General features: G+C 42.9%; 2 protein-coding genes across 2 annotated transcripts in view; both read right to left on the bottom strand.

Annotated features, from left to right (window-relative positions):
• Window positions 1-12,808, bottom strand: part of LOC138969046 (origin recognition complex subunit 6-like) — a 591,738-nt gene that overhangs the window by 433,531 nt on the left and 145,399 nt on the right. The window lies entirely within an intron of this gene.
• Window positions 6,948-10,797, bottom strand: LOC138973887 (probable G-protein coupled receptor 139). The gene is made up of 4 exons (XM_070346619.1): window positions 10,528-10,797; window positions 8,360-8,611; window positions 7,636-7,953; window positions 6,948-7,377 (listed from the first exon to the last, which is right to left on the bottom strand). Exons 1-4 carry the CDS (start codon window positions 10,795-10,797, stop codon window positions 6,976-6,978), a joined length of 1,242 nt encoding a protein of 413 aa, XP_070202720.1. The 3' UTR covers window positions 6,948-6,975.

Genomic DNA, 12,808 nt, shown 5'->3' with positions numbered 1-12,808 from the left:
CAAGTCGTATATATATATAGAAGCTTGAATACATAGCTGGAATGTAAATGTTAGTGTATACAAAGTGCACTAAATTCTAGTGTGAAGTTTTAAGAGAATTCTTGTTGTGATTGTATTATGGTTTTTGTTGGGAAATTCTTGAACATAAATGTTGTTACGCATTTATGCTATGTTCAAGACAGTGATACTATGTATGGTAGTGTCATTAGTGGATTAAGTGATTCATGGATTAAGTATAGTTTGGATATTGACTGTGGACGGAATGTGAATGTAGAATGAACGAGAGAGATTATACATGACTGTTTAGGAAGAGGAGATGGTTTAAGAGAATGTTGTATTAAGACTTGGGTTAATTCTTTAGGAGTTTCCATGAGGAGTTTCCATGGAGTGTACGAGGGGCGGACCTCACACGGGAGAGCGCAGAAGGATGGTGGCGAAAGAGACCACATCGACGCAGATGGCTGGACGGAGGAGTCTCCATCGTCACCGGTCGTAGAGACAACGCGGGTTCTTTTCGCTAATGGCGAAAGTGTTTCTCGGGGAGAAACGTGAAAGGTGCATGTGGGCATCTATAAGGACAGTTTCTGGGAAATCATCGTCTACGTGGATTCAGCGGCACAAGGATGTGTAAATGACGACATGCAGTGAGCCGTGATACGAACTCGTGAGTGTCTGTCAACACCTTACCTTGTGCAGTAATTTATTATTGAAATAGTATCTTTATATCATTAATCACATGTATGGAGTGATTGTGATGAGATTGTGTGAACTGTGTGGTCGAGAAGTTGATTGGTATTGATGTTTTGATGTGAAGAATTGTGTTGTAGTTTGTGAGGAATTAATAAGTCTGTATCCTCCCAAATTATGTGTTGGAGTGTGTAGTGTGAAGAGTGAAGAGTCAGTGTACTTAGATAGGGCAGAACACGTATATATAAAAGTAACTCCTTTATTCACACTATAATCCACTTCATGACAAACAACAATGGCTGCAGACGAACAAACACACACACACACACACACACACACACACACACACACACACACACACACACACACACACACATATATATGTATATATATATATATCCCATGACCTCCCTTCTTTGTCTCTGTTACTTCAGTATGGGTATATATGTTGTATTTTTATAGCTCAATAAATACATCATGGACTCCAAAAAATATATGATAGTGCAGATTCCGATTTGGGCAAAGGACTACTTTCCTCCCGACCTTTGACCTCGCGCCGAACAATGTGACACATTTGTATGAAGTTCTAAAATCGTATTACACGGCTCAGAAAACCATATCAGTTGCACGCAAAAATGAATCTCAGAACTGATCTGATGTATGAGATGCAATAAGCAAAAGTTTCTTTCATTATGAAAGCAATGCAGGTCGAAAAAAACGAACATTCAACTTACAAGATAACCAGATGCTAGCGAACCAAAACAAAAACACGAGTACCCTCCCCTTGCATCGTTAGCAGACGACTTTTGAGAATCTGTCGGTAGTGTGTTTTGGTGTGCGCCTTCAGCTATCAAACATCGGCTGTTTCACGTGTTTTGCGAGCAAGTCTACTCTTTTGCCTGGCTCTGCAGTAAGTCCACATATTTTTCCGTAATCCAGTCATATTCCTTCAAAATGCAATCAATCGGCGGTGACAGACGTGTCGGTCGCGTTTTCCTCACACCCATACCAGTTTAAGTTCATCCATGCAAACACACTCGCAAAACAGTTTATCACGTAGATACATTTCAAATAGGGAGCAAATGGTTAAATCTAAACCTACATATTTGTTCCCTAAAATTTGCTTCTCTGTCAATAAGCCTAATTACACACGTTCGAGAAAAACAACGTGGAATCAATTCTGAATCGAGTAAGCCAAATGGGTCCCAAACCCGTTTCGCCCGTTCTGCCGACCTGAAACGCAAAACAAAAGAATTGTGCGCTTCAACTAAATTAATTTCTATTCGACTTCATTACTTTCTTGCAACTTATGAACCTTTACTTAAAGCTTTTAAATGGTCTGAAAGTAGTGTTACCGCGTACTTATCGATGCACTCATTCGTTTTATTTTTTCAGCGACGGTCACTTAGTTTAAGGTTGCAAAAGGGCTAAGTCTCGCTGGCAACAGTTTTACCCTGCACAGATCGCAACAGTGCCGCTAGTAGTCTACACTTTGTGTTTGATGGTAGAATGGGATATACAGATTACAACACTCGTGGTTTTTTATATGGCTTGTATTTCAGTCAAGACCCAGCGGGAATATCAATCGAGAGCCACTCGCCAGAGGCTCGTGTCTCCCGATGATATTCATCCGCTGGGTCTTGACTGAAATACAAGCCATATAAAAAAAAACACTCGTGTTGTAACCTATACATATATATATATATAACTATAGACGCTTGGTCTGTGCACCTTGAAGAAGGCCTGCGGGCCGAAAATTTGGATTTAAAAAGATGCGACATTCTGGCTTGGTTTTGGACTTTTTATTGTGTTGTTTATATATATATATATATATATATAAATCCCTGCGCTTAGAACTGTACCCACGGAATACGCGCGATATAAGCCTCATATTGATTGATTGATTGATATATTTATTCATATAACACGTTTTAAACAGCGAAAAGAATAACTCATTAACTCAGAATTTGTAATCGGGTTAAAACTAACAAAAACACTAGTTCTGATAAAGAGGTTCATGGATTAATAAAATGATTATATAGAGATGTGATGCAGTGATAGTTCTAACAGTAACACAGAGAGAGAGAGAGAGAGAGAGAGAGAGAGAGAGAGAGAGAGGGTGGAGAGAGAGAGGGGAGAGAGAGAGAGAGAGAGAGAGAGAGAGAGAGTGAGAGAGAGAGAGAGAGAGAGAGAGAGAGAGAGATTGTCTGGTTGGCGGGGATAATCCGCAAGCGCGAGACAGTTTAGCAACATTTGTTTAATCGTCGTCTAAAATGAGATGGGTCAACGGCAAAATGATTAAATGTCCTAATTTATGGTCTTATTGAATCATCAAAACCTTCCCATCTGCATAGAAATACCCCAAGCTGTAGATTTTGTAAATATAAACAAAACAAGCCTGGCCAGTTCTGAGAAAACATATTAGGAGCCAGTCCATACTAGGAGCCTTTCTCCTATAATGTGCATGTGTACGTTTCACGTCACACACATACACACCTTGTTAATCTTGACTGCACTGGTGCCTTGGAAGGTCTGCTAAAAGTTGATCTCGGGGAATCAATATTTCAATAAATTGTGTCGACATTTTATCGAAAATAACCTAATGTTTGGAGAGAGAGAGAAAGAGAGAGAGAGAGAGAGAGAGAGAGAGAGAGAGAGAGAGAGAGAGAGAGAGAGAGAGAGAGAGAGAGAGATTGTTTGTTTTGGGGGGACAAATCCGCACGGTCAAGACAGTTTGGCAACATTTTTTTAATCGCATCTTGATAAATCTGTTTCAAATGGCGCTGTTTCGTGGCCTCAAAGATTAAATGTTAGGTCGTCTATAATGAGACGGGTCAACAGCAAAATGTCCTCATTTATGGTCGTACCAAATCATCTAAACCTTCCCATATGTACAGAAATACCTCCAGGCTGTAGATGGCGCTACGGACTACCGATGAGACACAGGTGGTTATATAAGTCTTTGGCTTTTGTTTTCGTTTTCATTCTTTTTATTAAGGGGGATTATTTCTTCTTTTTACATTTAGTTAAGTTTTGACTAAATGTTTTAACGTAGAGGGGGAATCGAGATGAGGGTCGTGGTGTGTGTATGTGTGTGTGTGTGTGTGTGTGTGTGTGTACAGTGCTACAGAGAAAACTACCGGACCGATCTTCTTGAAACTTGACATGAGAGTTCCTCAGTATGATACCCCCACCCGTTTTTTCATTTTTTGATAAATATCTTTAATGACGTCATATCCGGCTTTTTGTGAAAGTTGGGGCGGCACTGTCACGCTCTCATTTTTCAACCAATTTGGTTACAATTTTGGTCAAGTAATCTTCGACAAAGCCCGGACTTTGGTATTGCATTTCAGCATGGAGGCTTACAAAAACATATAGATATGATATGTTTGGATTAAAAACAACCTCAGAAAGTTAGAAAGAATAGATACAAAAAAGCGTGATATCCTGCTCAGCGCAACCACTACCGCGCTATTCTGGCTAGTCAACTTCACTGCCTTTGCCACGAGCGGTGGACTGACGATGCTACAGTTTAATTCTGTGAGTTCGACAGCTTGACTAAATGTTGTATTTTCGCAGTGTGCGACTTGTTTTTATATTTAGACAAGTTTTGACTAAATATTTTAACATCGAGGGGGAATCGAAACGACGGTCGTGGTGTATGTGCGTGCGTGCGTGCGTGTGTGTGTGTGTGTGTGTGTGTGTGTGTGTGTCGAGCGATTCAGACTAAACTACTGGACCGATCTTTATGAAATTTGACATGAGAGTTCCTGGGTATGAAATCCCCGAACGTTTTTTTCATTTTTTTGATAAATGTCTTTGATGACGTCATATCCGGCTTTTCGTGAAAGTTGAGGCGGCACTGTCACGCCCTCATTTTTCAACCAAATTGGTTCAAATTTTGGTCAAGTAATCTTCGACGAAGCCCGGGGTTCGGTATTGCATTTCAGCTTGGTGGCTTAAAAATTAATTAATGACTTTGGTCATTAAAAATCGGAAAATTGTAAAAAAAAATAAAAATTTATAAAACGATCCAAATTTACGTTTATCTTATTCTCCATCATTTGCTGATTCCAAAAACATATAAATATGTTATATTCGGATAAAAAACAAGCTCTCAAAATTAAATATATAAAAATTATTATTAAAATTAAATTGTCCAAATCAATTTAAAAACACTTTCATCTTATTCCTTGTCGGTTCCTGATTCCAAAAACATATACATATGATATGTTTGGATTAAAAACACGCTCAGAAAGTTAAAACAAAGAGAGGTACAGAAAAGCGTGCTATCCTTCTTAGCGCAACTACTACCCCGCTCTTCTTGTCAATTTCACTGCCTTTGCCATGAGCGGTGGACTGACGATGCTACGAGTATACGGTCTTGCTGAAAAATGGCAGCTACTTGACTAAATATTGTATTTTCGCCTTACGCGACTTGTTTCTTCTTCTAATTGTTAGTTTGTTTTAATTTGTGCATTCCTTACTTACTTTTCTGAAATGTTAGCAAGTAACAATTCCACAATATTGCGTCTTTCTCCATTATTGATTTCGTTGTGTTGTTCAGGTGTAAGCTTCATTTGATTACTATTTTCACTTTGTACATGTTATCGTATGTATGATAGTTAGCTAATGATTATCGTTTATATAGGCATATTGCTTTTAACTGGTCTCAGGTCAACATTTTTCTTTATATAATTCATTTATTTCTAATTTAAATGTGACTGTGTTCAGCCTTTAGAATATGGTTGTTTATGGGAGACAAGCCGACAAATAATTTTCAGTCGCCTTAAGCATTCGTCTTTTGTTAAATGTGTGTGTCCTGTTGGACATGACCAACCCCATACACAGATGTACGCAATGCTAATTCTGCATTTTTAATATCTTGGAACAGTCCTTGATCAGCGTCTTACTTTCACTGAAAAATGTTGATTTTATTTGAAAGAAGGCAACTAGTGAATAAGACGCCGGCCTTCCAAGCAAAAAATCGTGGGTTCGAATGCCGGCCAAGCCTGGTGGGTTAAGGGTGGAGATTGTTCCGATCTCCTAGGTGGACTTATTTGCAGACCTGCTAGTACCTTAATATCTCCCTTCGTGTGTACACGCAGGCACAAGACCAAGTGCGTGCGGAAAAGATCCTCTAATACATGTCAGAGTTACGTGGGTTATAAAAACACGAACATACCAAGCATGCAACCCCTGAAAGCGGCGTATGGCTGCCTAAATGGCTAGTAAAAGTTAGTCATACACGTGAAAACCGTGGGAGTTTCAGCCCATGAACGAAGAAGAAGAGAGGTGGTCGCCAGAGCATGTTCGACTGTACAAGTTAAACACACTATCCTTTCAAAAACAGATCAGTTTGATAGATCCCCAAAGGATGTTGTGTACACTGTACAGTCAGAAGATGAGCAGACAAAAAGGACAAAAACAAAATGAAACCTATGACCAGCACAGGCTGTAGATCACATGACAGCTTTTGTTCCACAGTGTTCTCTCATTTCTGTGAAGCATGAAGTCTATTCAGTCTTTGTATAGTACAGGGGTACGTGCGACGTGATCCACATCCCAATCAAAGACACTTTCAATTGTCCCTTTGTCTGTTATCTTCACGAAAATATATCTGCAATACAAAAAGGCACAGGATGCAGGCTTTAGAGCATTAGATGACATAATTATACAACTTACAATTTGAACACGACTGTTCATTTGTCCTTCAGTTTGGAAATCCTTAAGCAACACAGTAGTAGTCATAAAATACTCCTAACATATAGTGTTTCCGTTTTCCTCCTTATACCACCGACACCCACATCTTCGGTTCATCACAAGTGTTCCTGATCTGTGCGCATCTGAAGCCACACACCTCCTGGAGGAGCAGTTACGTACATTACGTTTGGCAGCTGTTCACTGTTACTATGGCTTTGCCCTATACAAATGTATACCCAGGGGATACAGTTTTCTCTCACCCAGTGTTCTTGATCTGGGTGAATTTCAAAGTTATGCAGAAGTTATGTGCATTACATTAAATTTATTCACTGTATTTCATTGTTCTACCACAAGTTTAATTCCTTTTCATCCACAGTATTTCAAAACAACGAATCGACACAGGCCCTGGAGCAGTAGATTACCGCTCTCCATCTTGCAAGGTTCTGGTTTCTGCACCGCGTATTACCACACGTTATAACTCAGCCTCATCCGCTGTTTTCCTGATTTCCGTAATACCCGTGGCATCACAAGCCCTTGAGCATTGCATTGTCTGTTGATTGACTGTATCAACTGTTCTGCCACAAGCTACAACTCTGTTTCAATCTCAGTGTTCCTGATCTTCGTGGAGCCCGAGGCGACACAGGCCCTGGAGCAGAGGATGTGCTGCGAGTGGTCTGAGATGGCGGCGCTGGGTCTCTGCTTGCCGCACACCATGCGGACCATCTCGCTGCGGAACTTGTGTCCCGTAGCGCAATACAGGAAGAAGTGAACGGAGTGGTTGAGATACATGAGTAGCTCAGCCACCGTGAAGACCAGCTGGAACTTGCTCATGGTGGCCACGTCCCCGGCCTGCCGGTTCAAGAAGGCCGCCGCGATGACGCTGATGTTCATGGGCAGAGTGGTCAGCAGGAAGGTGAAGGACACCGTCAGCAGCATCACCGTCAGCCGCACGTTGGTGTCGCTCGTCAGGCGTCGGCAGCTGGACGCCTTCGACCTCCCCCTCCATCCTTCGCAACCCCTTCCTATCCTCTGGCTCGCCCCCACCATTCCGTTGACGCGCGGGCCCGGGACTACCAGGCTGTTACACGAAGTGGCGTTCTGAATCGTGTCGTTGGTACTGTTGCTGTTGCTGCTGAAGCTGCTACTAATGCTGACCGTGTTGCTGTTGATACTGAAGTTGCTGGTGCTGCGAGAGATGGCCACCAGCCGGTAGTGGTTGCCGTTTGCGGTGCGGGTCTTCCTGGCGGGGCTCTTGATGAAGCCCCTGTTCTGCAGGATGACTCTGCCGCTCGTGGCGCGCACCACATGCACGATGATGACGATGTTGAGCACGAGGATGATGAGGAAGGGGACGAAGCCGTACAGCATGGCGTCCACCCAGGGCCAGACGGCGGTGATGAGGAACTCGTGGCCCTCCTGGCTGCTGCACTGCGGACTGTGACGCTCCCCATTGCCGCCCTCCTGCCGCGTGATGCTGGACGTCCACAGGAAGTGCAGGTTGACCAGCAGGAACAGCGCCACCAGGCACACCACCACGCGCTTCGCTCGCGTCACATTGCACACCTGGACATTGCAATTACATCATTTCACTATCGGGAATAGTTTATTGGTTCACCTTCATATCTTGACAACTGTCTTTTTTAAACAGGCAGATGTTCACTTTTTACATGAAAACCTCTGGCTGAGTCAGCAAAAAGGAGTGTTACAAAGTATGCAAGGGTAGGTAACTTCGGGCCTTTCATGCGTTTGTGGTTTTCTGTACGGTTGAGCACAGGGTGAACATTTGAATAAAGGAGAGATAAAGGGGGCAGGCAGAGACACAAAAGTCAGAGATATATTATTAGATGTGGAGGCAGGGGAGGAGATGGGTACGCACCAAGGATGTCTAGAAAAAGGACACACCACGTGTATGACAGTATGTATAGCAAGGGTTTTAGTCTTCTTGATAAGAAATAGACTGCAATCGTACCCTGTTTGCTTTAAGCGGGTGGCAGACGACGATGTATCTCTCCACAGTGACGGCCACGATGATCCACACAGACACGTTGCTGCACGTGTAGCCCAGCGTCACGATGCCCTTGCACAGCCACTCGCTCTGGGTCTGGGGGTCGAATCCCGTCAGGTCGCCCAGCCACTTGCGGAACAGGCCGATGTACAGCACCAGGGAGTCCATCACGGCCAGGGCAGCGAGAAAGTGGTGCGTGGACTGTCGCGCCATCGCCTGGAAACATAGATACATTAGATCATACAGTGCGGAGGAAAAAGATCGGTGCACAGCACAAGGGGGAACAATACCGTATACAATGTAAAGAGAAAAGACAGTAGATATAATGTGACGGGAAAGCACTCGGGAATCCGTCACGACCAGAAAATGGCGGGCGCGCACTGCCGCGCCTTTGCCTGGAATAAAAGCGGAGCTTGGAGAAAAAGATAGATAAGATGGTGTGAAGGAAAGATGCTAAGAAGCGACGAGTCGTCATTGAAAACATCTAAAAAGTATGTAACCGTTGTTGTATTGACAAACTGAAATTAACAGCTATTGTGTTTTCAGCGTAGCCATTAGGGTCAACAATCAATTTGGTACTTTCATTCACGTCTGCCCAAAGTTCGCGTCCCTGCGTCCTATACGCACTAGAAGCCGAAATCACGTACAAGGAATTCACGGAGCGGGTCCCGGGACGCACTAAACCTATAAAGAGCGAGTCCCGGGACGCACTAAATTTCCGTTGTCGTGCGTCCCGTATACTCTTTTAAAATTGTAGTTGTCAGCTAAGTCAAAGAGCAAGCACAAATTATGCCAGTTTCACGCGGGCACAAAGTGTGCGTGTATTGCATTTGACAAGGTTTAGTTGAAGTATCCTCCTCGAATATCTTGGTAATAAAACAACCCACTTCATATCATATTATTCGCGATCACAATGCGTTATAATATTATGTGCATAGGGGGTTTAGGGACCCGGGGCTCTTAGGGCCCTCTAAAACTCCGCTTTAAGGGGTCCATGGACCCTCTAAACATTAAAAGTGGGGGTCCCTGGACCCTCTAGGACGGGAGTCCGTGGGGAGCCCTACTTCATTTCAATATCACATACAATGGACGTTGCATAGGTAAAGGAGAGTTTTGCTGATTCAGTGCACAACACTGGAAAGACCGTCTGCTAGACTGCATCTTCTGGAGTGTTGCAAGGTTGCTGTCTGTCCAAGAACAGACGAAATAACTCCGTCGGGTTTGTATGGGTTGTGGGAGAGTGACCTTTTCTTGCCAATGTTTGTTCGAGGTTTTGCAAGAAAAAGTCACTCTTTCACAACCCATTCAAAGCCGACAGATCGTCTGTTAGATTTTACCCGGAATGTACACTTGTATTTCCTGTACCTTAAGAAAAAATATTGTTGCAAATTGTATCGTCTGTCGACCAGTCACAGATACGAACGTGACCAGGTATGCATGTACTTCATCCACGATGATGAAAACAGAACCGCGAATAAGTTTGTTGTAAATGATGTATTCGATGTTGTACGACTTCCGTGGAAATATGGACCGGTAGTCAAAATAAAGTCTGTGTGAGACTATCCAATCACAACCCTCGAATTCCCCAGCCTGTCTATTAAAATAGCAATGTACAGGGCCGGACCCAGGGGGGGTTCCAGGGGTTCCGGAACCCCACCCCTGGAAAAAGCATGTACCTTGCTTTGAGTGGTTTTTTTTTTTACTAGTTTTAGCACCAAATCAATGCTGCTCTTAACCCTCAAAACAAGGCCCAGAATGCACCAGATTGCACAGATTTTAACCGTTTTTCAAAAATTTTCCGGGGGAGCATGCCCCCGGACCCCCTTTGCTGATTTGCCCCCCCCCCCCCCCCAAAAAGGAGGAGCCCCCCCCTTACAACTCATTTGGTCCGGCCCTGATGTACAACTATTACACGCGACTGTGTTGATAGTGAACCTCTTTGGGCATTGGTCTGAAACTAAAAGCTACAGCTCTACGTGAAAAGAGAAATCATGCGGTGTGCTGCATAATAAAGAAATAGACGACGCAACGGAGAAACGTGAACAATCGTACTTAATCTTCACATCTTGCATTTTACAAAATGTATATGTAAAAAACCCACTAAATATCACTTCATATGTTTGTTTTTGTACCTTATGACGTAGTATGAGAAAGGAAAACACGTTCCCGAAGGTTCCCAGCAAAAGCAAGATGGGCGGGACGTACAGACTAAGTAGCTTGTGGGCCCGGTACTCTGGATACTGCATCCTCTCCGCCTCTAGGTGTACATGTTCCGGGACCATAGCCTGACCCAGAAACTGCTTGAGGTCGTCATCTGATGTGATACCTATCTTAGCAAGAAGTTCACGGCGAGCTTCTGGTGACAGCGACTCGATCACGGAGAGGATGACGCTCAAGTTCATATTACTGAGAAACATATGGCCGGATATGCTGCTGAAACACACGAACAAATCATAATTATTCAGACTTGAAGAATATCAAACTCGGAACTTATTCAGACTCAGTTTCAATGGAAGAGAAAGTCTGTACACATAATGTATATGAAGTGTGGTGAAACACCAGAAAGGTAATAAGCTGAGTTACGTTTGAAGAAAACAGAGAATTAAGCATTTTTATTTTTGCCCAGCAAGTTGAGTTTCATTCACTATTATCAAAGGCAACTTCGCGAACTGTCGTGCTAAAACATGCTGGTGATGAGGAAAACAATGTTTTTGACTGACAAACAAGCTTACATGTAGGACAGACAATTGCACACAAGCACACACGAACACACACACACAGCATATTTTGTGTATTTCGTGCATCCAGCCGGCATTCTTCTCTCTCTCTCTCTCTCTCTCTCTCTCTCTCTCTCTCTCTCTCTCTCTCTCTCTCTCCCTCTCTTCTCTCTCTCTCTCTCTCTCTCTCTCTCTCTGACACACACACGCACACACACACACGCGCGCGCGCGCCAGAACGTTATAGAAGAAAGGGTGAGAGAAATCTAGAATGAAGTTGAGAAGAGAGGAAAGCGGGTAAGAATTGTATGGCCTAATGGAGAACTGCGAGGATACTTTTGAAACAATGCGGATACATCCAAATTCAACCATCTCACAGCTCTTACTTATTCTGATGGAGAAACAATACGTATCTGACAGGGGCGGAACCAGGAGGGGGGGGGGTCCGGGGTTTCCGGACCCCCCCCCCCCCCCAAGCCTAAAAATAATAATTAAAAGAGAAAGAAAAAAATTTAAAAAATAAAGTTGAAAATAAAGACAAACTTATGGCTCAGATTGCACCAGATTGCTCCATTCTCCTTGATTTTTATAAAACAAAATTGGCCCCCCTATGAGCCGACCTTTCTTTTCTAAGTGGGGATTTCAGAAAGTAGTTGGGTAATAAGTTGGCTCAAGTTACACCAGATCGGTCAAAAGTCCTTATTTGATCTAAATTTGTCTTCTTAAATTTAATTTTTGGAAGGTGTATTAGGGGAAGTTTCTTGCCTCAGATTGCACCAGTTTGCTCCATTTTCCTTGTTTGTATCAAAAATGTTCGGGAGGGGGGGGGGCAGATCCCCCGAAGGTTCGAACGCTTCACGCCCTCAACTAATCGCTTTGCGTCGTCGAATTGTCCCTAAAGACAAATTGGAACACCCCCCCTCCCACACACACTAAAAATGATGTGATCCGCCCCTGATCTGGCAAGGAGTAACTGTGGCAAACTTCTTTACTTGCTCCAACGCTCTGCAGTGCGTCGCGTCGCAACTGGGACAAAAACAAGATGTTTGTGTGTGTTGCTCTTTCTTGCGCACCCACGCACTAAAAAACAAGTCGCGTAAGGCGAAATTACTACATTTAGTCAAGCTGTGGAACTCACAGAATGAAACTGAACGTAGTCCGCCGCTAGTGCAAAAGGCAGTGAAAGTGACGAGCCTGTTTGGCGCGGTAGCGGTTGCGCTGTGCTTCATAGCACGCTTTACTGTACCTCTCTTCGTTTTAACTTTCTGAGCGTGTTTTTAATCCAAACATATCATATCTATATGTTTTTGGAATCAGGAACCGACAAGGAATAAGATGAAAGTGTTCTTAAATTGATTTCGAAAATTTAATTTTGATCATAATTTTTATATTTTTTAATTTTCAGAGCTTGTTTTTAATCCAAATATAACATATTTATATGTTTTTGGAATCAGGAAATGATGAAGAATAAGATGAACGTAAATTTGGATCGTTTTATAAAAAATTGTTGGTTTTTTTACAATTTTTAGATTTTTAATGACCAAAGTCATTAATTAATTTTTAAGCCACCAAGCTGAAATGCAATACCTAAGTCCGGCCTTTGTATAAGATTGCTTGGCCAAAATTTCAATCAATTTGATTGAAAAATGAGGGTGTGACAGTGCCGCCTCAACTTTTACAAAAAGCCGGATATGAC

The sequence above is a fragment of the Littorina saxatilis genome, linkage group LG1, assembly GCF_037325665.1.
Source record: "Littorina saxatilis isolate snail1 linkage group LG1, US_GU_Lsax_2.0, whole genome shotgun sequence".
Lineage (NCBI taxonomy): Eukaryota > Metazoa > Mollusca > Gastropoda > Littorinimorpha > Littorinidae > Littorina > Littorina saxatilis.
This window is presented reverse-complemented; position numbering and strand designations above follow the sequence as displayed.

Excerpts from the sequence above, each read along its gene's own strand:
- LOC138973887 (XM_070346619.1), bottom strand. The coding sequence starts at position 10,797 with ATGAACTTGAGCGTCATCCTCTCCGTGATCGAGTCGCTGTCACCAGAA. Across the intron at positions 8,612-10,527 it reads TTCTCATACTACGTCATAAG|GCGATGGCGCGACAGTCCAC; the intron begins GTACAAAAACAA and ends CTATGTTTCCAG. Across the intron at positions 7,378-7,635 it reads GGGGCTTCATCAAGAGCCCC|GCGTCCAGCTGCCGACGCCT; the intron begins GCCAGGAAGACC and ends GGGAGGTCGAAG.